Raw genomic sequence first — 21789 nt, 5'->3', positions numbered from 1 at the left:
ATGCCCCTAGCCAAACAGTGGGTTCACCTGGTAAAGAGTTATGGCCATTTATAGTTATTCTGGTATAAGGTGAGGGGGCTGAGATGCCCACCTTGCTGACCTCATTGTGGGAGGGGGCTGAGGGGAGATATATTGTCACCCATGCCAGGACCCGGCGTCTTTTGTTCTTTGGCTGTGTTCTTCCTGGTCTACTGGCATGTGTCACTAGGTGCTGTGATGCTGTGGAACATGTTCCCCTGGACTATTGACTAACGCCTATGGAAATACCATGCACCCTGGACTATTCTGTTAATGGGGTCATCAACTCCTTTCCATCTGTGGACTACCTAACAGGACTCTAAAGCTATGTGCCCTGGATTTCATGAGTGGAATTCCGGAGACCGAATCTGGTATTATATCCCTGTTTCTAATCTTTTATTCTTTTTATCTTACTGCACGTACCTTTCTGTAACCGTATAAGCTTGTAACCGCCAGAGTATATCTTTATATATATCTCTGGCTGACTAGTGTCGACCATCTTGGGTTAATAAAATTTTAAAACTTTAGAAGGCTCTTCTCGTATTATCCTATAAAGCCCGGTCCACTCTCTGGCTGTGAGAGTGGACGGTATAGATAAGAAGGTGATTGCGGTTTCTGCGCCAAAGTGGTTCTGGGCGAGACTGCGATTCATCACATTGGTGGCAGCGTGGTGGGATATAGGATAAACAGTGCTGTGAGTTCGTTATAACTCAAGCATTGGGGATTGTTGCGACAAGCCTATGAGTTGAGCCCGGTACTAGAACAAGCTGTATATTCGGTGAAAGTGTGATTTAGTGCTCTTTCCTTCTTTCTTTCTTTCTATCTGCCTATCCTATCCTCTGTTCTGTAAGACCGTTCAGCGGATGGCTAGCGGTCTGAGGAGCAGAACCAGGGAGTTGCAACCACTTGCATCCAGTGGCACTGAGCAGATGGCTGATGAGCAGACAGGAGCCGTGGTGCAAGATATGGAGGAAAGCACAGCAGAACTCCCTGTGCCTAGGACTAATTCTCCTAACAGACCCAGCAGTCTCGGGTCTATGGAGGGAATAGACTTTACGTTGCAACTGGCCCTGCAGCAGTTGGGCCCCAGTGACGCTAATGCTCGCCTACAGTTGATCCTTGAGCATCAAAGGGATGTGAGAGCCGCAGCGGAGAGGGCCCATCAGTTAGAAATGGCCCGGCTGCAGATGTCTAATCGCCCTTATCAAGGCCAAGATGGCTATGCACAGAGACCTCGCCAGGAGGACTTCCCAGTCTTGGAGCCAGATGGGGACTTGGACAGGTTCTTGCAGGGATTTGAGAGGGCATGCAAACAGTATCAACTCCCAGAAGCCGAATGGGTCCGTTATCTGACTCCTCGGCTGAAGGGCAAAGCTCTGGATGCCTATCTGAGCGTACCAGCCGGGAGGGCCCAGGATTATGAGTCTGTCAAAGCAGCACTGATCCAGAGATACCAGCTCACACCGGAGGTGTATCGCCTAAAGTTCCGGAGTATACAGAAGAAACCTACGGAGAGCTTTACAGATGCAACGGCCCGGATGTGTGTGTGGTTCCAGCAGTGGACGGATGGCAAAACCGTCACCACCAAGGAGGAGCTCGCCGACATTATGCTACGGGAGCAGTTGTTGAATATCTGTCCCGAGGAGGTGCAGCAGTACATCTTGGACCAGGACCCCGGGGATGTTTATGCGACTGCGGCCTTGGCAGATCGCTATGTCGCCAACCGGAGGTCTCGGAAGCCTGCCAGCCACAGCTGGAGGGGGGGTAAGACAAACTTGACCCCGAAGGGTCCCCCTAATTCCCCTGTCCCAAAAACTCCGGACACCCTGGTGACCCCCTCCAAGCCCCGAGGGGAGGTCCGGCGGTGTTTTGCCTGTAACCAGCCTGGACATATCAGTCCGAAGTGCCCCAACCGCCATAAGAACCCCCCTGCTCCCCGAACTACCCCGGCTGACCCGTCTGTGTATTTGGTTGGGGGTTTGGGGGCTCCATCTAATGCTAACCGTCAACAGGTTACTGTGGGGGATAAAGTGGTCATGGGATTTCGGGACACTGGGGCGGGTGTTACCCTGGTGCAACCTGATGTGGTCCCTCTGGACAGTATTATCCCTGGGAAAACTCTGACCCTGAGGGGTATTGGACAAGAACGTTTTACCGTGCCCATGGCTTGGGTCCATTTGGACTGGGGTGCGGGAAGAGGAATGCGGGAGGTGGGAGTGATGCCTGACCTGCCTGCTAACGTACTGTTGGGGACTGACTTAGGGCCCCTGGTGTCCCATTATGGGGTGGAAGTTGCTCCAAATGTTTGTGATACTTTGTCTGTTAAGGTTGATGCAGATGTGATGCTGAAGTCTGTCCCCCAGGCAGAGGGAGGGGTTAGCTGTGTGCTCCCAGCAGAGTTCAGTGAAAATGCTAATGAGGCTGTGCCTGTGTCTGTGAAGGAAGAGAGGGCTGCAGTGTCTGTGGACACGCCCACCCCTGCGGGGGCTGATGACCCCCTCTCTCTGACCTTGTCTCAAGCCCGCCCCTCTACAACCCTCTTTGACACACCAGATGTTAATGATAATGCTGTCAATGCCAATGTCATTCTTGATGTGTGTCCTGTAACTATTGTTGATGTACCAGGTGGCCAGGCGAGTCATGGAGGTCTCAGGGACATTCCGGGTCTGGGACCGACTGCAGACGTTGCGGTGGTCACCCGCAGCCAGCGGGCTAAGGAGGTGGAAGGTACCCCAGCTCCGGGGCCGCTCCTTCCACCGCCCGGCGAAGGTACTGAGATCGCTGTGTCTAGCCCTTCTACCCTGGAGCCGGATGAATCCGGCAGGTATGAAACATGCTTGTCCCTACTGTCTAGCTCCAGTCAGGAGTTCAGGGACGCGGTCCAGGCTGACCCAAGTCTGGATGCTTTGAAGGAGCGTGCCGCTCGACCTCCCTTGGAAACGGACAAGGAACGCGTGTACTGGGAGCAAGGGAGGTTGTACCGGGAGACTGTCCCCACCGGGGAAGAGGGGAGTCTGCTCTGGGAGAGGCATTTAGTGGTACCCCAGCCCTATCGGGCAGAGTTGTCGCGTATCGCTCATGACATTCCCCTGGCAGGCCACCTAGGAGTCACCAAGACCAAGGCCCGCCTCAGCCACTTGTTCTATTGGCCCAGGATGGGGAAGGACGTAGCTAGATACTGCTGTTCATGTGACACCTGTCAGAGGATGGGCAAGGCGGGGCAGAGCTCCAAGGCCCCTATGATACCTATGCCCATCATAACCGAACCTTTCCAGTGGGTGGCTGTGGACCTCATTGGACCCCTGTCCATCCCCAGCCGCACCGGGAAACGTTACATATTAACGGTAGTAGACTATGCTACTAGATACCCAGAAGCTGTTGCGCTGTCCTCCACCCGGGCCGATGTAGTGGCTAAGGCGCTGGTAGGCATCTTCTCCCGTGTTGGGTTCCCCAGGGAGATGCTCACGGACCAAGGTACCCAGTTCATGTCTGCCTTGATGCAAGGCCTGTGTAAGGTAACAGAGGTGCAGCATCTGGTGACCAGCCCGTACCATCCACAGACCAATGGCCTCTGTGAACGGTTCAATGGCACCTTGAAGCAGATGCTTCGGATGTTAGTCGAGTCCCATGGGCCCGACTGGGAGCCGTATCTCCCGCACCTGCTGTTTGCTTACCGGGAGGTGCCTCAAGCCTCGACGGGGTTCTCCCCCTTCGAGCTCTTGTATGGGAGACGTGTACGTGGGCCCCTAGCTCTCGTGAAAGAGTCGTGGGAAGGAGACTCGACCATCCCAGGTGTGCCAGTCGTGGAGTATGTCCTGCGACTCCGCAAACAAATGCAGACTATGGCGCAGCTGGTGCATGACAACGTGGTCCAGGCCCAGGCCAACCAGAAGCGCTGGTATGATCAGAATGCTCGTGAAAAAACTTACCAGCCGGGGCAGAAGGTATGGGTCCTAGTCCCAGAGCCCCCTGACAAGCTCCAGGCCAAGTGGGCTGGTCCATACGTCGTGCACCAGCAGGTCAACAGCGCCAGCTATCTGGTCACAATTGATCCGGACCGGAACAGGCACAAAGTCTTCCATGTCAACATGATGAAGGATCATCATGACCAGGAAGCCAGTGCCTTTCTGGTGTGCAGTCTGCTAGAAGAGGGGGAGGAGGATGGCCTTGTTGACTTGCTTGCTCATTTTAGGGTAGGGGAGTCCCCCGGAGAGGCCCAGGTGAATCCCCTGCTAGCAGAGGCCCAACGGTCCCAGCTTAACGAAGTTCTGCACTCCCTCCCTGGTCTGTTCTCCGGGAAGCCTGGGAGAACCGACCAGGCTATCCACCATGTGGATACCGGGAATCATACCCCTATCCGGCGATCGCCATACCGCGTCTCCTCCGAGGTACAGGTCCAGATGCGAAAGGAGATCGACGAAATGCTGGAACTGGGGGTGATTCAGCCCTCGCACAGTGCCTGGGCTTCGCCTGTAGTCCTTGTGCCCAAAAAAGACCGGACCACCCGGTTCTGTGTGGACTACAGGGGTCTCAATGAGATTACGGTCGATGATGCGTACCCCATGCCGCGCATCGATGACCTGCTTGACCGGTTAGGTAAGGCCCAATACCTGTCCATCATGGACTTGAGTCGAGGATACTGGCAGATTCCGCTGTCCCCACAGGCCCAGGAGCGGTCTGCCTTTATCACCCCCTTTGGACTGTACGAGTCCACTGTCCTGCCATTCGGCATGAAGAATGTCCCTGCCACTTTTCAGCGGATGGTCAACTCCCTGCTGTCGGGATGTGAAGGGTTCGCGACTGCGTACCTGGACGACATTGCCGTCTTCAGTCCCACTTGGGAGGAACACCTACAGCACCTGGCGCAGGTGCTGGGGCGGATCCACCAGGCGGGCTTGACCATCAAGCCAGAAAAGTGCCAGTTGGGCATGCGCGAGGTCCAATACCTGGGACACCGGGTAGGTGGGGGAGCTCTGAGACCCGAACCTGAGAAGCTGGACGTGATCACGTCCTGGCCAACCCCCCGGACCAAGCGACAGGTGATGTCTTTCCTGGGTACGGCAGGGTACTATAGGAAGTTTGTACCAAACTATAGTGCTCTGGCGGCTCCCCTGACAGACCTCACCAAGAAGAAGCTGCCGCAAGCTGTCCAGTGGACGGCTGCCTGCGAGCACTCCTTCCGGGCCCTGAAAGCGGCCCTGGCCAGCGCCCCTGTACTACAAGCGTACGATGAGTCACGTCCGCTTGTTCTACAGACGGACGCCAGCACCTACGGCCTCGGTGCTGTGCTGAGTCAGGTTGACTCTGCAGGGCACGAGCACCCGGTGCAGTACCTCAGTAGAAAGCTTCTACCGCGGGAAGTGGCCTACGCCACGGTGGAGAAGGAATGCCTAGCAATTGTCTGGGCCCTGCAGCATCTGCAACCCTACTTGTATGGGCGCCACTTCACCGTGGTGACGGACCACAACCCTCTGACCTGGATCAAACGTGTAGGTCAGAATGGACGGCTGCTGCGGTGGAGTCTAGTGCTCCAGCAGTACAACTACGACATCCGCCACAAGCCCGGCCGGGCCCATGGCAATGCCGACGGTTTGTCCAGGCGCGGTGAGGCTGCGGAGGTGTGTGAGGAAGAGGATCGTAGGGTCCTCCTTCCTCCCAGCACGCTCTAAAAGGGGGAGGTGTGATGAATGGCCCAGAGTTATGATTTTTTTCCCATGCCCATCTCAGATATATTCCCCATTTGCCTCAGATGGATTCCCTCTACCTGATTAGCAGGATGTGAGAGATAGTGTCCACGATTACCCCCTGGAAGTGGCTTTGATCATCCCTGTGTTTCACCCTGGGCATGGCATTAGCATGTCTGTGCGAACTTCGTTAATCCTAGCAGGGGGCCATCCTGGCTCTGAAAGTTCTAACACTTAGTGGTAGACTGCTCGACTCCGTTAAAACTTCAGTCAGTTATGGGATTTATGAAGTTATGGTCACAGGAAAAATGATACAGTCATGACAATAACTTCCTCCTGTGCACAGTACCAGGCCGCACGTTTTGAGCCCAAGCACGATCCAATCAGAGGCCTAGGAGGGGTTCCAGCACTGAACTCGTTACCCATAGGGAATTGGGAAATCATCCTTGGTCTCTACCTGATGGGGATTTTGTGAGGAACCCCATCATGCCCCTAGCCAAACAGTGGGTTCACCTGGTAAAGAGTTATGGCCATTTATAGTTATTCTGGTATAAGGTGAGGGGGCTGAGATGCCCACCTTGCTGACCTCATTGTGGGAGGGGGCTGAGGGGAGATATATTGTCACCCATGCCAGGACCCGGCGTCTTTTGTTCTTTGGCTGTGTTCTTCCTGGTCTACTGGCATGTGTCACTAGGTGCTGTGATGCTGTGGAACATGTTCCCCTGGACTATTGACTAACGCCTATGGAAATACCATGCACCCTGGACTATTCTGTTAATGGGGTCATCAACTCCTTTCCATCTGTGGACTACCTAACAGGACTCTAAAGCTATGTGCCCTGGATTTCATGAGTGGAATTCCGGAGACCGAATCTGGTATTATATCCCTGTTTCTAATCTTTTATTCTTTTTATCTTACTGCACGTACCTTTCTGTAACCGTATAAGCTTGTAACCGCCAGAGTATATCTTTATATATATCTCTGGCTGACTAGTGTCGACCATCTTGGGTTAATAAAATTTTAAAACTTTAGAAGGCTCTTCTCGTATTATCCTATAAAGCCCGGTCCACTCTCTGGCTGTGAGAGTGGACGGTATAGATAAGAAGGTGATTGCGGTTTCTGCGCCAAAGTGGTTCTGGGCGAGACTGCGATTCATCACATGCAGTTTTATTGGTGCAAGTATTAATAAATATGGGCCTGCATCAGGTATGAACCCTGAATGACTCTTGTCTTATCAAGCTAGTTATAAATATCTAAGATGAACTATTCTGTACAGAAGAAAATGAGAAAGCTGGTATTGTAAGTAAATGTGTGAAGAGGGACTGCACAAGCTAGCTGACAAATGACGCTGTATCTCGCGCACACGGTCCTCTGTGATGGAGTTTATGTCAGTACATGCGACTCCCCATCACTCAGATTCGGATGAGAAGGAAGAGATGTCATCAAGATGTTTCACCAGAGTTTACATCTGCCAGCAGAAGCAATACTTGGGATTATACTAACCCTGCTTTATCCTTGAGATCAGTAAGAGATCAAAGATGGTAAAATGGAAGCAGGGTGAAGTCAGGGAATGTGGCAGGGGTGAAATTCTATTTAGAGCTATTAGACAACTATGTGAATCATGGAAGTCTAATCTCTGGCAGGGGGAAAGGTTAGGGAAACGTACTCCTTTGTCCATGTTTGTGGTCAGTATCTGTTAAGAACAGATATGCAGTATGTTTATGGCAATGGTATTTTAAAGGGGATTGTTTGGTCTTAGGCCAAGGCCCTAGATCATATAAATGCAGCACATTTGTGTTTTACAGTAAAGTGTATGAGATTTCATCTCATCTCATCAAGTAAAAAAAAAAACCCTGCATATTACAAAACACCTGCTGGGCTACAAAAAAGAGAACAGTGCACAAATGTGTTATGACTAGATGGTAGTCGCTCCAGTCCAATGCACTTACAATACTTGTGATGTTGCAAGGTGACAAGATGGTTTGTGTTGCTACTAAAATCACCATGTAGCCCCAGACTTATATGAGGCATAAATGGTTCCATTGTAACTCTGTCACTCAAGGGTCCACATAATGCTGGGACTGGCCCAGGACTGAGCTTCTGTATATAAAGGAGAGCAAGTTCTAGACTCTGAACAACTGAGCTGTAATGAGCTCTTAGATATATACTGTATGAAGACTGTATACTGTAACAGTAATTGAAGGGGTTTTCTGTACCTAATACACATTTTGTACTGATAACCTATAAGCAGAATAGGTAATTAGCATTCAATCTATGGTAGTCTGACACCTGGGCCCTCCACAGATCAGCAGTTCTAGCAGGCTCAAGCTACTGCAGCAGATGGGGAGCATGTGCAGTCTGCTCCTACTCAAGCTATACAGTGACCTCGTCTACTGTATATGGGGTAGTGCTGCACCGAACGTATTACTTAAACAAGAATAGATTGGACATGCTCCCCATCCACTGGTGCAGCTTCTGACATCTGGAGGCTTCTGGAACAGGTAATCAGCAGTGGTGTAACTAGGGCCACGCCATTCCTAGTCAGACCACTGATTTCGGGTCTTTTCAGACCCCAGAGTATAATAATCGGAGACCGAGGGGGACAACCAACATAAAAAACACTGTTACTTACATCTCCTTGGCTCTGCTGCACTCCTCGGTGGTGTTGGCCATCTTCAGTGACATCCGGGACATAAGTTACATGACCTGGGACATAAGTAGGCCCGAAGGCTGTCTGGAGCCTGGAGAGTTAAGTAAGGGTGCATTCACACTGAGTAAACGCTAGCTTATTTTGTAGGGTAAAATTACACTTGTAAATTTTGCTATCCCATTGACTTCAATGATATTTTTTTACAAGTGTAAAAATACGCCTGTAAAAAATACGCCTGTAAAAAATACGCCTGTAAAAATACGCCTGTAAAATGTCATTGAAGTCAATGGGATAGCAAAATTTACAAGTGTAATTTTACTCTACAGAATAAGCTAGCGTTTACTCAGTGTGAATGCACCCTAACAGCGTTTTTATGTGCCCTTACCTATCCTGGGCTTCCAATCAATATACTCTGAGGCCTAGTAATGGCCTAGTAAAAAAAAAAAACTGCAGCGGTAACGGCTGTCGCTGGGCCCCTAATGCCCCGGGCCCTGTGGCAGCTGCTACCACTGCTACCCCGGTAATTACGCCCCTGGTCATCAGTATGGAAGATGCATTAGAGGTTAGAAAACCCCTTTATCTTCCAGTATTATCCATGAATTATGCAGCGTCTATTTACTGTAGCTATACAGCACCTACAGCTACATAGCATGTATGCAGTTAAACACAAACTTTCATGTATTTTGTGCTTTGTATCTTAGGCATCAAACCCTGGGCAGTTTGAAAATGATAATGATGTCCTATGGCAGAGAGGGCATGTCCCAGAGACAGTGGTGTCTCATGGTCGAGTAGGAATTAACACTGACACACCAGATGAAGCTCTGGTTGTCTGTGGCAATGTGAAAGTGATGGGGACGGTCATGCATCCTTCTGACAGGCGAGCGAAGAGGAACATCCAGGAGGTAAGCCCCAAGGAGCTCTTATGCTATTCTGGTCTACACTGTTGAATGCAAACATCATTCAAGTGACACACAAGATATGGCTTCTTCAAAATACATCAAAACTGTGACCTGTATAGAAGAATACCTGAGTGGCAACCTTATGTTACATTCACATTCGGTCATCCTCCTGGTTTCAGTCTATTACCTTAAATTCATCAATGATATTAGTGTTTGGTTCCGTGTATTTTGTCACTTTCACATAATAGCCAACAAGGTCTAGAAATGCAAGAATGGCCCGGTTTCTCACATACTGAAAAAGCCATAAAGCATGTGGCATTAGGCTGGTTTCACACAATAGTTGTTTGTTGTCAAAGGATGACAACCGGAGTAAAACCATGCAAATGTTCCTCTTGGTTGGATTCAACCCCAGCATTGCAAGGTAACAGTGCTAACCACTGAACCACCATGCTGCCCCAGGTAGTTATTGCAACGAGTCAGATATATATACAGTTTAAAGGGATTCTACCATTAAACTACCTTTTTTTCTAATGAACACGTCGGAATAGCCTTAAGAAAGGCTATTCATCTCCTACCTTTAGACGTGGTCTCCGCCGCGCCGTTCCGTAGAAATACCTGTTTTAACCGGTATGCAAATGAGCTCTCCGCAGCAATGAGGGCGGGCCCTAGTGTTGAAACACCGATGAGCGCGTCCCCATTGCTGCCCAGAGCTCTTTCCAGCACCGCCTCCTTGTTCTGCAGCAACTCCGCCTCTTCTGGCTTCTCTTGCTCTTGTAGTTCTATACAGGAGCATAGAGAGGCTACCCCAAAATGGCCACCGGCCAGCTCCTGTATTGAACTGCAAGAGCGGCTACCCAAAAATGGCCGCCGGCCGGCTCCTGTATTGAACTGCAAGAGCGGCTACCCAAAAATGGCCGGCAGCCATTTTTGGGTAGCCGCTCTTGCAGTTCAATACAGGAGCCGGCTGGCGGCCATTTTGGGGTGGCCTCTCTATGCTCCTGTATAGAACTACAAGAGCAAGAGAAGCTAGAAGAGGCGGAGTTGCTGCAGAAGAAGGAGGCGGCGCAGGAAAGAGCTCTCGGGTAGCAATGGGGATGCGCTCATCTGCCTTTCAGCGCTGGAGCCCGCCCTCATTGCTGCGGAGAGCTCATTTGTATATATATATGTATGTATATGTAATAATACTGTATGACTAGTTCAGGAATGATATCCGAAACTGTACTGGCACTGTATACGACATTTTATTTTTTTCAGGTGGACACAATGGAGCAGCTCAGAAGAATAGCTCAGATGAGGCTGGTAGAATATGACTATAGACCTGAATTTGCAACCACCATGGGAATTGACTCTCTTCATGAAACAGGTTTCATTTTTACTTTTCATTAAAAAAAATATGTATTTTCAGAATTTCAAATTTAATATGATTTTATTTTGAAGTATTTTAAAAAGGCAATATTTCATCTGATGGGCTTTCAATATAATTCATAGTTGTACGACTTCATCCACAATACCTTTGTTTATGGGTTACTGTTTCTCAGATTATAAACCAGAGACTAGAAATATAAGAAACCTTAAAGGGATTCTATTATTAAGATCACATTTTTTTCTCGATCACACATAGAAATAGCCTTAAGAATGGCTATTCGTCTCCTACCTTTAGATGTCTTCTCTGCGCCGCTGTTCGGTAGAAATCCCGGAATTCGTCTGTATGCAAATGAGTTCTCTCGCAGCACTGGAGACTGTTCTCAGCACTCAAACAGCATTGGGGGCATCCCCAATGCTGCAAGAGAAATCTCTAGCGCCGCCTCCATCTTCTTCTGTAATGCCTTTTCCCTGTGTCTTCTTCTGTCCTGTGTTAAAAGTATAGTTAACAGTCAGTCTAAGGCCTTATTAACCTGACATTTCAAATTTACAGAAAAAAAAGTAAATCTAGACTCAGGGCCGGCGTCAGCGCACGGCATAGTCGGGCAAGTGCCGGGGCCCACAGAGCCTCTGGGGGCCCCCGGCACTTGCCTGTCACGATTTCAGCTCATCGGCGTCCGTCCGCCGATGAGCTGGAATACATACGCGATTAAAGCAGGAGCTGTGAGTTCAGCTCCTACTTTAAAGCTCCGGCCCAGCTTGCGTGTGTAGGCGTGATGACGTCATCACGCATACACACACAAGCCGGGCCGCAGCTAAGCAGGAGCTGAACTCACAGCTCCTGCTTTAATCGCGTATGTGACTAGAGAGAGGAGCGTCGGGGGATCGATGGAAGGTGAGTGATGGAAGGTGAGTATAAGTGTTTGTTTTGTATTAAATATAAAGGTGGAACATAATGAAGGGGGCCCATGAAACTGGGGGGCAAATAAAGGGGAGGGGGGGAACGGCATGACACTGGAGAACATGAAGGTGGTGGGGAGAGAACGGCATCAAACTGGGGACAAAGATGGAGGGGGCCCAATGAAACTGGGGGGCAAATGAAGGGGAGGGGGGAACGGCATGACACTGGGGCAGATGAAGGGGGTGGGGAGAGAACAGCATGACACTGGGGCAGAGACGGGGGACATGAAACTGTGGGCAGATGAAGGGGGAGAACGTGATGAAACTAGGGACAGAGATGGAGGGGGGACATGAAACTGGGGGCAAAGGAAGGGTGTATATGAAACTGGGGGAGAGATGGAGGGGGGGCATATAATTTACGGGTGACTGTAGGAGGATTGTACTGTGTGGGAGCACATGATAAATGAATGAGAATGGGTGGAATCAACAAAAGTGGGTGGAGCCAAATTTGCCACGGCGCGCATAGCGCGCCGCACATTTTGCTCCTCTTTCTTCTCCTTAAAAATTGGGAGGTATGGCGTTGGTGACACCACACTCCTGCATGACGTCACTCGCTTCATCTGCGACGCACAGTGTCTCGACTCCCCCGCCTCCTTTACAAGGGGGCCCACTGAGGCTCTGTCGCCCAAGGGCCCATAAAAACCTGGAGCCGGCCCTGTCTAGACTTCTCCACATCTGTAACAACCCCTAAAATAAAATGACGTTATTTATTCTACATGATAAACACCATAAGCATTAAAATTTCAGAATTGATGTTTTCTGATAATCTCACCTCTCTAAAACAAAAAGTGATAAAAACTGATCAATAAGCTACAATGAAATAAAATGGAAAATGGGGATGTAGAGAGGACCTTTCATGTCTTCATCAATGTGTAATAGTATATACCGCTAGAGAGCCGAAATTGCACCGAATTCAGCACACTGTAGACTTTCCTGGTATGTGCCTCTGCGCTGGGGATATAAGTGCTGTTAGTTTCGGCACTGATATATCCCCACTGTCAGAAGGTCAGGCCTTACAGTCTAGGGTTGCTGAGCTGTGAGGAACCCCTGCCTTACTTTACTGTAACATAGCCATGTACTGTCAGAGGGGACATTCTCACAGCTCAGCATTATCACAGCGCTGCAGGAAAAACCTTGATGTGTTTCCGCCACACTTTTTTCAGCAGTGTTTTTTGGCTGTGGCTCGCTGCTTGGGGCCTTAGCCTGACAGGTTTCCTTTAACCTGGTATTCTGGCATTCATTCTATGTGATATCGGCGGCCACCGATATCAGTAGCGGTCATGCTGCGGTCACATCCACATGCTTATGGCAACTATCGCTAATGCTTATCTTATACCTATTTACCTTATTAGCCCCTGAGGATTCAAATAACAAAGAAACGGGCTAGCGTTTTTCCCACAGTGCAGTTTATGTAGTGTATATTCGTATAATCGTTCACAGCCTCTATTTTGTGTCCGGTGTTGCTCAGGACTGACACCCTTATCACTGAATACCATTGGTGTGGCATTAGGCCAGTAGCCTCGGGATAGGTGATCAGGGGTTGGACCTATTTGCCATCTAGTGAGCACACACAGAACGTTAAGGACCTTCTGATTCAGCTGACGGATTTACAAGTGTTATAGGGAGAGAGGGTTATTAGATAGCCATTTGGCATATCTGGAAGATATTATCTATTTATCCATCCCACTCCCCTAGCTAATAACTGCACTAATACATTAATTTGGGATTGAGGAACTGAGTGCTTGTAGTACTTAGAGTCCTCGTTCTTAGTGACCACAAGTGACCTTTTTTTAATATTGTATCTAAAGTATTTTAAATGATTTAATAAAAGTGAAGTTTTATAGATTTCTCTAGTTCATTCAGTCAGTGAAATGATCAATACAGAATTAACTTGTATTTGATAGGATCTATTTATAGTTAGGACATGACAGAATTTTCAGTAGCCTGCCATATTTTTGGTCCCCAGATTCCAGAATACTGGATTTCAGTGTAAATGTATAATATAAGGAAACAAAAGCCAAGACTCTTATCTATCCTACAGGTATAATTGCTCAAGAAGTGAGAAATGTCTTGCCACATGCTGTTAAAGAAGCAGGCAATGTTACATGTGAAAATGGAGAGACCATAGAAAACTTACTTATGGTAGATAAAGTAAGTATAGTTATATACAATGTGTGTTTTATGAATGAATTATTAATTTTGAATTATCTAGGAATAATTTGCAGGTTGTGCTTTCATTAGCTCTTTTATCGTATGTTTCTGTTGACTTTTAGGCTACCTTCACCCATAGTATTTGTATGTTATTATTCTCAAAAAAAAAAAAAAAGCCTGTATTGATATACATTTTTATTGCTTTTTTTTCCCCTCCTGGCATTTTTTTTCACAAAGTATATTTCTGTTTTTTCCTATAATGGAATCAATTGGAAAGTGCTTGAAAAAAGCAATAGAGGTCAAAAATACCATTAAGTGCAAAAAACCTCCCCAAAACACCAAAAAAGCCTGCAGAATGTTTTTATGGTAAAAAAAAACAAACATGCAGCACAAAAAACGTTTGGAATGCCTTAAAGTGCATTCACATAACAGTTGTGTGAATGCACTCTTAGGGAGGGTTCACACGGAGTTACATGCCGCGTGATGTGGAAAATCACGGCCGCAAAATAGCGCCGCGTATACGATCCACGCTCCCATTAAAATCAATGGGAGCGTGAACGGCCCACGGCAGGTAACTCCGTGTGAACCCTCCCTTAAGCTAAGGCCCCAGGTGGTCTCCCTCCCCATGCGGTTCTTCCCTCAGTGCTTTGCACAGAAAGTTTGGGGAGGTTTCCCATGCTCCCTTTCTGCTTCATTAACACCTATAGGGAAACCGCCAGCATTTCCGTAGATATAATTGACATGCTGCAATTTGTGTTTGACTCTTCTCTCCTCTCTTAGGACCAGATCTTTATGGAAAATGTGGGCGCTGTGAAACAGCTTTGTAAACTGACAAATAACCTTGAAATGAGGATCGAGGAGCTTGAACTATGGAACCAAAAGCTTGCCAAATTAAAGCGAATAAGCAGCTTAAAGCAAACCACCAGCGAAAGGTCGCCTTCAAGGTTAGAGAAAATTCATTGCTACTCCTACAATTGTAACAATATGCACAGATTATTCATGTGTTGTTACATGAAAGCAATATTCATGATCTAAGAACGCAATACAAACTGTGGGATTTTACTATGAACCTACAGGGAATAAATGATTATAACACACAATGGCTGCCTGGACCTTACTTCTGATTTTAAAGTCTATTTGCATTTTATTACAGATTCAGCAAGATCAGCCATGTCCCACTTCAAAAAGCAGCCCCAATGAAACCAAAAAAGGTCAGTGGAAGAAAAGAAGACCATCAGGTAAATTATACAAAAGACTCAATTATTAGCTAATATATGTCATAAAAATATTCAATGATATAATAAAAGGACTATAATAAACATACAGAATGAGATCTTAAAAGGAGTAGAATGAAAAAAATATACCGATCTCATAAACCGTGTAATAGAAATACTTAATGATATCAGTACTACACATAAGGGATAAGCAATGAGGCTGTGATAAGGGCACATAAAAAGTGGATTTATACTAGATTTACACCAAATCATTATACTAGTATAAAACCAGTACCACATTTACCAGAGCCTGTAGGCACAAATTCTGCCAGTTTAGACTCCATCTATCAAGTAAGCCACACTGTAAGACCTGGGCATAACTACCAGGGCAGCAGACATAACCACTGCAATGGGGCCCAACAACTGACGCTAGGTTCACACCTGCGTTCAGGGTCTCTGTTCTGTGGTTTCTGGCATGCAGAAGACGGAAACCACAGACCGGGTCCGGCCGTGAGCGGCGGTGAGCGTTTTATGCTCTCCGCCGCGAAACCGTTTTTTTTAATCTGGACACAGAGTACTGCATGTCCGACTCTGTGTCCGGATTATAAAACCCGGTTTCGCGGCGGAGAGCGCAAAACGCTCACCGCCGCTCACGGCCGGACAGCTTTCTCACCCATTCAAATGAATGGGTGAGAAAGAGTCCTGCAGGTTTCCGTCTCCTGCTCTGTTTTATGCAGGAAACGGAAACCTGCAGTATGGAGAGGAGAATGCATATGTGAACAAGCCCTAAGGGGCTTATTTACAATGAGACCTTATGGTGATAACTAGGGATGATAGGAAAAATTGAAAACTGAATGTGCCTCCATTACTGCAACACAATAATTCTCGCATGTGACATCATCATATTTACTTTTTTAATATGCCGTCATGTCAACGTATATTCTGTGATCTTTTTCTTTGTATATTATTCCCTGTCATGAGAACACAGTGGGGATTATCCTTGTACTGTGATATTACTGTATATAGTACTACTGTGTGCATTATCCCTGAACTGTAACATCATTGTGTATATTACCCCTGTACTGTGACATCACTATATTTATGTTCCCTGTACTGTGATATCCCATTGTGCATTATCTGGTACTAGGACATCACTGTGTGTATTATCCATGTACTATAACATCACTGTTTACATTATCCCAGAACTCTGACATCACTATGTGCATTATCTCTTGTGTATGATGACCAATTTAATAGTACACTTAAGTCCTGTTTTGATTTAGATTTCTCTTTTGTTCATTCACTTTATTAAATAAATTATTATCCCTTCACCTATTGAAAGCTTTCTTTATATATAAAACAACAAAACTTTGTTGTTTTTTATATTTTATAACCACTAGCTAACACGGTACCAAAACAAACATTTTTCTTTATATATGTCATCAGAGTAAGTATCCTTCTCACATAGCTCTTTAGAAATGACTTTGGTGTTCACTCTAATGTTTTGTAAATTCATCTATTTCTAATGGGACTCAGCTACTGTTTACCATTATAGTCCTGTAATGACTGTGATATAGCCACACCAGTGATTATCCATATGGTCCTATAAAGATCCGTTCCTATAAATGGTCCACTGAAAGGTTCTCCTGATCAGCTGACAGACAAGCAAACTTTCATCTGTCAGCTGATTCCATCCTTAAAGGTGTCTGAGATGGGAATACAAGGCTTATTCATCACTCTGGCCAATATAAAGCTGTATTTAGTCAACACAATACCTCACTATCCCAATGTTTTATGACTTTCAAAAACACCATTATGACCTTGTGATTAGAGTTACTGTAAACACTTCACACTAATTCTGTTTTTGCTTCTTTTTTCTGTTTTCAGGTTCCAACCAAACAACAGCAATGTTCTAAAAGGATTTTTCAAACAACTGTAATGGCTTTAATCTCTGTTATGGCACTTTGGTAAATGCATATTTTAATGAAATGTACATTACTTTATCATATTACTATGCTATACATGGTAAATATGGGGTATTACTGTCCCAGGCCTTTATAGCAGGTTGGTTTCCACTTCTAATACCCCATATTTCATGAGAACAAGAATCCAGACTTAATGTCATGTAAGCTTGCTCAATTCTTCCTATAACTTCCATAAACTTAAATGGAGAGAGCCACACACATGCTCAGCCTCTGCATGGTGCGGTTTAGGGTCAGTTTTCATGGTGGTAATTTTTTTCCTACATTTAGGACATTTATTTAGTTGTATAAATCAACTAAAATAGAAATATATTTGCACATATAAACAATATATAATATAAATCTGTCCAACACAAGTATCCAGTTTCTCGACTGAAACTTAGTTGTGTGAATGCAAGGTTAGGGTTAGCATTGTGAAAGGTTAAAGGTCAGTCTCATCTACATGAAAATCGTCAATCTTCATGTCCCCATTGCTTGGTTCATGCACATATGTTTACCACTCATTTGACTAGAGCAGTGAGTATGAATTGTTTTTTATTATTATTATTAGAGATGAGCGAACAGTAAAATGTTCGAGGTTCGATATTCGTTTCGAGTAGCCCATCAATATTCGACTACTCGAATCGAATATCGAACCCCATTATAGTCTATGGGAGGAAAATGCTCGTTTCAGGGGTAGTCAATGTTCGATCAAATTATACTTACCAAGTCCATGAGTGAGGGTCGGGCTGGATCCTCCGAGAAGTCTTCTCCTTGCAGCGTCCCCGCGGCATCTTCCGGCTCTGAATTCACTCTGCCAGGCATCGGGCCTGGGCAGAGCCGACTGCGCATGCCCGCACTACAAGCGGACATGCGCAGTCGGCTCTGCCCAGGCCCGATGCCTAGCAGAGTGAATGAAGAGCCGGAAGACCGCTGCGGGGAAGCTGCATGGAGAAGACTTCTAAAGGTAGGAGAAGAACCAGCGTTGATTGGCCGACTGTATAGCATTCGGCCAATCAATGCTGGTTCTGCATCGAACTTTTCCATTCAAATAGCGAGTGGTACTCAATCGAGTGCGAGTATTCCAAATACCGTAGTATTCGATCGAATACCTACTCGATCAAGTACTACTCGCTCATCTCTAATTATTATTATTATTTATTTATATAGCACCATTAATTCCATGGTGCTTTACAGTTGGGGATTACATATGATACACAAAATATTTAGGTGGATAGATATAATACTAACAATGACCAACTGAATCTTGTCTGTATCTTTCAGTGCTCTGACCATTTCCACATTGTATATCCTCTATGTCCAAGAAGAAGCCATTGAGCGAGAACCACCATCATCAGTGTACGTATTTTGCTTTGTGTTGATAACACAGTTCACAAATAAGATGTTATACAGTTATAGTTCCAGTGATGGACACAAACAGCAGGACAAGATGAACTTGTAAACACCCCCTATGTCCCAATGAATGGTCTTTGACACAGGGTAGTTATCACCCAAACAATTGATTATACACATATTTGTTCTTGACCACAGACCACTGTAACATGTCCAGAGACAAGCAATAAAATGCTAGTTTGTCAATGAGATCACTGTGGATTTGCTGCCAACAATAATATGTAAAGTGTATTAGAGCATGGGTTACGAAAAATCTGGAGAGGACACAAAATGAGTTGAAGCTGGGACATATCTCCTTCTGACTGGGACAGGGCCCAGAATCTGGAACTGTCCCACTGAATCCAAGGCAGTTGGGAGGTATTATTATTATCATAATAATAATATAATATATATTATAATGACTTATCCTTAGGCGTGTACAGAGCCGTTTGCTGTCAGATATGTATCCTGTGCTATAAACTTCTGACTGGTGCGGGGCTCGAGTGTCGGATTCCCACTGTTCCTAAATTAATGACCTGTCCTATGGATAGGTAATTAATCGTCAGTTTTGAATAACCCTTTTAATTGCTTAGGACTTATTTAAGTCATGGACTGCATATGTACCTATTGATATTAATGGACTCATGCAGACGTCTATTCTCCATTGTTTCGGGAGAAAAGAACTAATACATGCCCTAATTTTGTCAGTTTTGTTGACCAGAAAATATCATTCTAGTTTATGAATATCATCCGTATGTTGTCCATCTGTCATGGACCCAGAAATATTGCAAAATCTAGTAAAATAAACAAAGAAATAAATAGATCTGTTCTTCACCTATGGAAAATGTTTCATCCGCAGTCTGCACACGACCTGAAAATAAATCACTGTCTATGATTACATGGGAATCACATGTCTGTAAGATGTGGACATCAGCATAAGCTCTTGGTCTTTCCTTTGCTCTGTACACAGCAATAGTATTACATAGTAATTATGTTTCTCTATTTTCCCACCAAACACAGGAACAATTTTACAGACATCACAAGTTCATTATTGCCTTCAATATACACTACCTTGGGTATGTTCTAGTTATATATTCCATTTACATTTTTAGCTTCTAACTTTTGTTCTCTGCTACAAAATTGTTAAAGATAGAAAAATGTATTTTGTATCAGCATGAGATGCAATTGTGTATTGTCATTGCACCAACAATTCTGCTGCTTGGCATATAAATGCATTGTTAACGTAGTTATATAGAGAACTTTCTAGAATCACTAAACCTAAATAACTTCATTCAACAGCTATAACTAAATCTATGTCTACAACTACCCGAGATTCATCAGGGGGAGGACAGGAAATTAGTTTCTGTGATATCTTGCCCTGTGATCAAGAATACTGCTGTTCAATCCAACAAAGCAAGCTGAGAGACATCAGTTATGAGAGAGAGCAGTATCCCGAAACAAGTAAGTATGTGTTGTCAACACCACTCAAGAAATACACTTCAGCAAATGACAATTTCTACATCAGCTACATAAGGGAATTCAGAATCCCCTACCAGGAACATTTTATTAAAAACCAAAGGAGCTCGTCATGGCGATATTAAAAACTGATAGCAACACAATTAGAAGGCATTATCCAATGAATAAACTCTAGATTATTCTGTAACGTCATGCAAAATGTAACCATGTTTATTTGGAATAATTGACAAAATGCTTCTGTGTGTAGATACAGACTTTACATAGTTATTATGGAGCATCCTGGAGTTTATTTAATCCCTCATCATGTCTAGTCCTGGTGGTCACCAGTGCCGCACCTCCCATGAGGCGACCTGAAGCGAGCGCTTCAGGCGGCACTATGCCAGGGCCTCAGGGAGGGCGGCATTTTTGCTAACCTAAGCCAGTCCAGGACAAGCTGTCCTGGACTGGCTTAGCACGGAGCGGTGGTTTGGGGAGGCCACTGGAGCAGAAGCCTCCCCGCACGCTCAGGCAGAGCGCAGGCAGTCTCCGGGCCTGCTCTCTGCCGGCGAACGGCGCTAAGCCCCGCCCCTCTGCTAAGTCACTCCCCCATCCCGCCCCCTCCCCCGGCGGGGGGGGGGCAGCTTTCTGCACTTCGCCTCGGGCAGCGAAAGGGGCAGGTTCACCCCTGGTGGTCACACATGTTCAGTGGCTCAGCCACAATTACTCAATATTTATGTGTACAGGGGCAGAGTGATATTGTGCAGGTCAACCAATAAGAATCAATGCACATGAAACAACTTCTCACAGCTCTGGACACATTATAAGTATATATCAATGCTATATAGACACAGGAATATTTTCTAATACATTCAGTTGAAATAACAATATGACAGTTTTGCAAACATTTAAGCAATGAGATTCTGCCACATTCTGCAAATAGTCTGTAGGATCACCAGATTATCTGTAACACAAGTGTGCAATGGTTTTTTCACTTATAGTATATTGTTATGCCTATTCATTTGTATTTAATATAGTAGCAGAGTTATTTGTGATTTAAATATTTTTTTTTAGGAAATCTAAGTAAACTTGCGACAAAATGGAGATGGCACAATAAGCCGGGATATTCAAGTGACTGTAAGTTAATACTTTTATCATGGGCCAACTATTTTTAGTTTAATAGACTTGGGTAAATAAGTGGCTCTGAGTCAAAATAGTAAGAATCCTTCATTCATAAACGCATATTCTAATAAAATTTAGTATTGTTTCACTCACTGGATAAGCAAATGTTTGGCATTTAGTGGTAATATGGTCTGCCTTGCTGCCATACAACATTGTCTTTTCTTCTAGGTCAACAAGTATAGCAAAGAAGCAACTGTCCTGTGGCAGCCGCTCTTTTCTCGTTGTTTATAAAGACAGTCTATTAAGTGGTTGTTCCATTTTTCAGCACAATTGGCAAGAGTGCAGAAGCACTGTTGTCTGTTTTTAGAGACTTGGACATACTGTATGTTATATTGATAGCAATGATATATTTAGAAAAGCTGATATACACCATGTAAGGGAATTCTCCACAGTTGAGTTGAGGAGCAGAGGCCCAAAAGGAGAGATTGAAATGGAGCAACCTTCTGCTTCTGGTTAGAAACCCAACACCCCTAACTACCTGAGTCAGAATTTCCCCATTTCATTTACATGATCCTTGTTTTAAACACGTATTCCCAACTTACCCCTTTTGATGGCTGAAATGAGAATACCACCTGAGGTGGTTGGGTCTTAAAGAAACAATTAAACATGGCTGCTCTATGCTGCTTTCATATGGCTGTTCCATAGCTCCATTGTACATCTATGGGACAGTAGCACAGCTGTATTCTGTTTTTTTCTCTAACCCCTGATCCAGGGCTGTTTCCAAAGGTTTTTTTCAAGGTTTCAGTGACCAGTGAATACATTACATACAAATTAACAAAAAAATATACTAACCTAATGAGACTTGCCTTCAGACACTAGTTGTAGTGATGTCTTTGGCTTGGCACTCAGTGTGACTCCCTGCCA

At 45.6% G+C, this 21789-nt stretch overlaps 1 protein-coding gene across 1 annotated transcript in view; it reads left to right on the top strand.

Annotated features, from left to right (window-relative positions):
* MYRFL (myelin regulatory factor like) overlaps positions 1-21789 on the top strand; it is a 77620-nt gene that overhangs the window by 35804 nt on the left and 20027 nt on the right. Inside the window, exons 11-20 of the mRNA XM_075274440.1 lie at positions 9054-9254; positions 10506-10614; positions 13615-13724; positions 14505-14668; positions 14878-14962; positions 16826-16905; positions 18184-18258; positions 19312-19367; positions 19591-19752; positions 20818-20880. Of these exons, the coding sequence (XP_075130541.1) occupies positions 9054-9254; positions 10506-10614; positions 13615-13724; positions 14505-14668; positions 14878-14962; positions 16826-16905; positions 18184-18258; positions 19312-19367; positions 19591-19752; positions 20818-20880 (1105 nt within the window). The remainder of the gene's footprint in view (positions 1-9053; positions 9255-10505; positions 10615-13614; positions 13725-14504; positions 14669-14877; positions 14963-16825; positions 16906-18183; positions 18259-19311; positions 19368-19590; positions 19753-20817; positions 20881-21789) is intronic.

This window comes from Leptodactylus fuscus, chromosome 5, assembly GCF_031893055.1.
Source record: "Leptodactylus fuscus isolate aLepFus1 chromosome 5, aLepFus1.hap2, whole genome shotgun sequence".
In the NCBI taxonomy this organism is placed as follows: Eukaryota; Metazoa; Chordata; class Amphibia; order Anura; family Leptodactylidae; genus Leptodactylus; species Leptodactylus fuscus.
The sequence above is the reverse complement of the archived record's forward strand: the minus strand, read 5'-3'. Positions and strand labels throughout refer to the sequence as shown.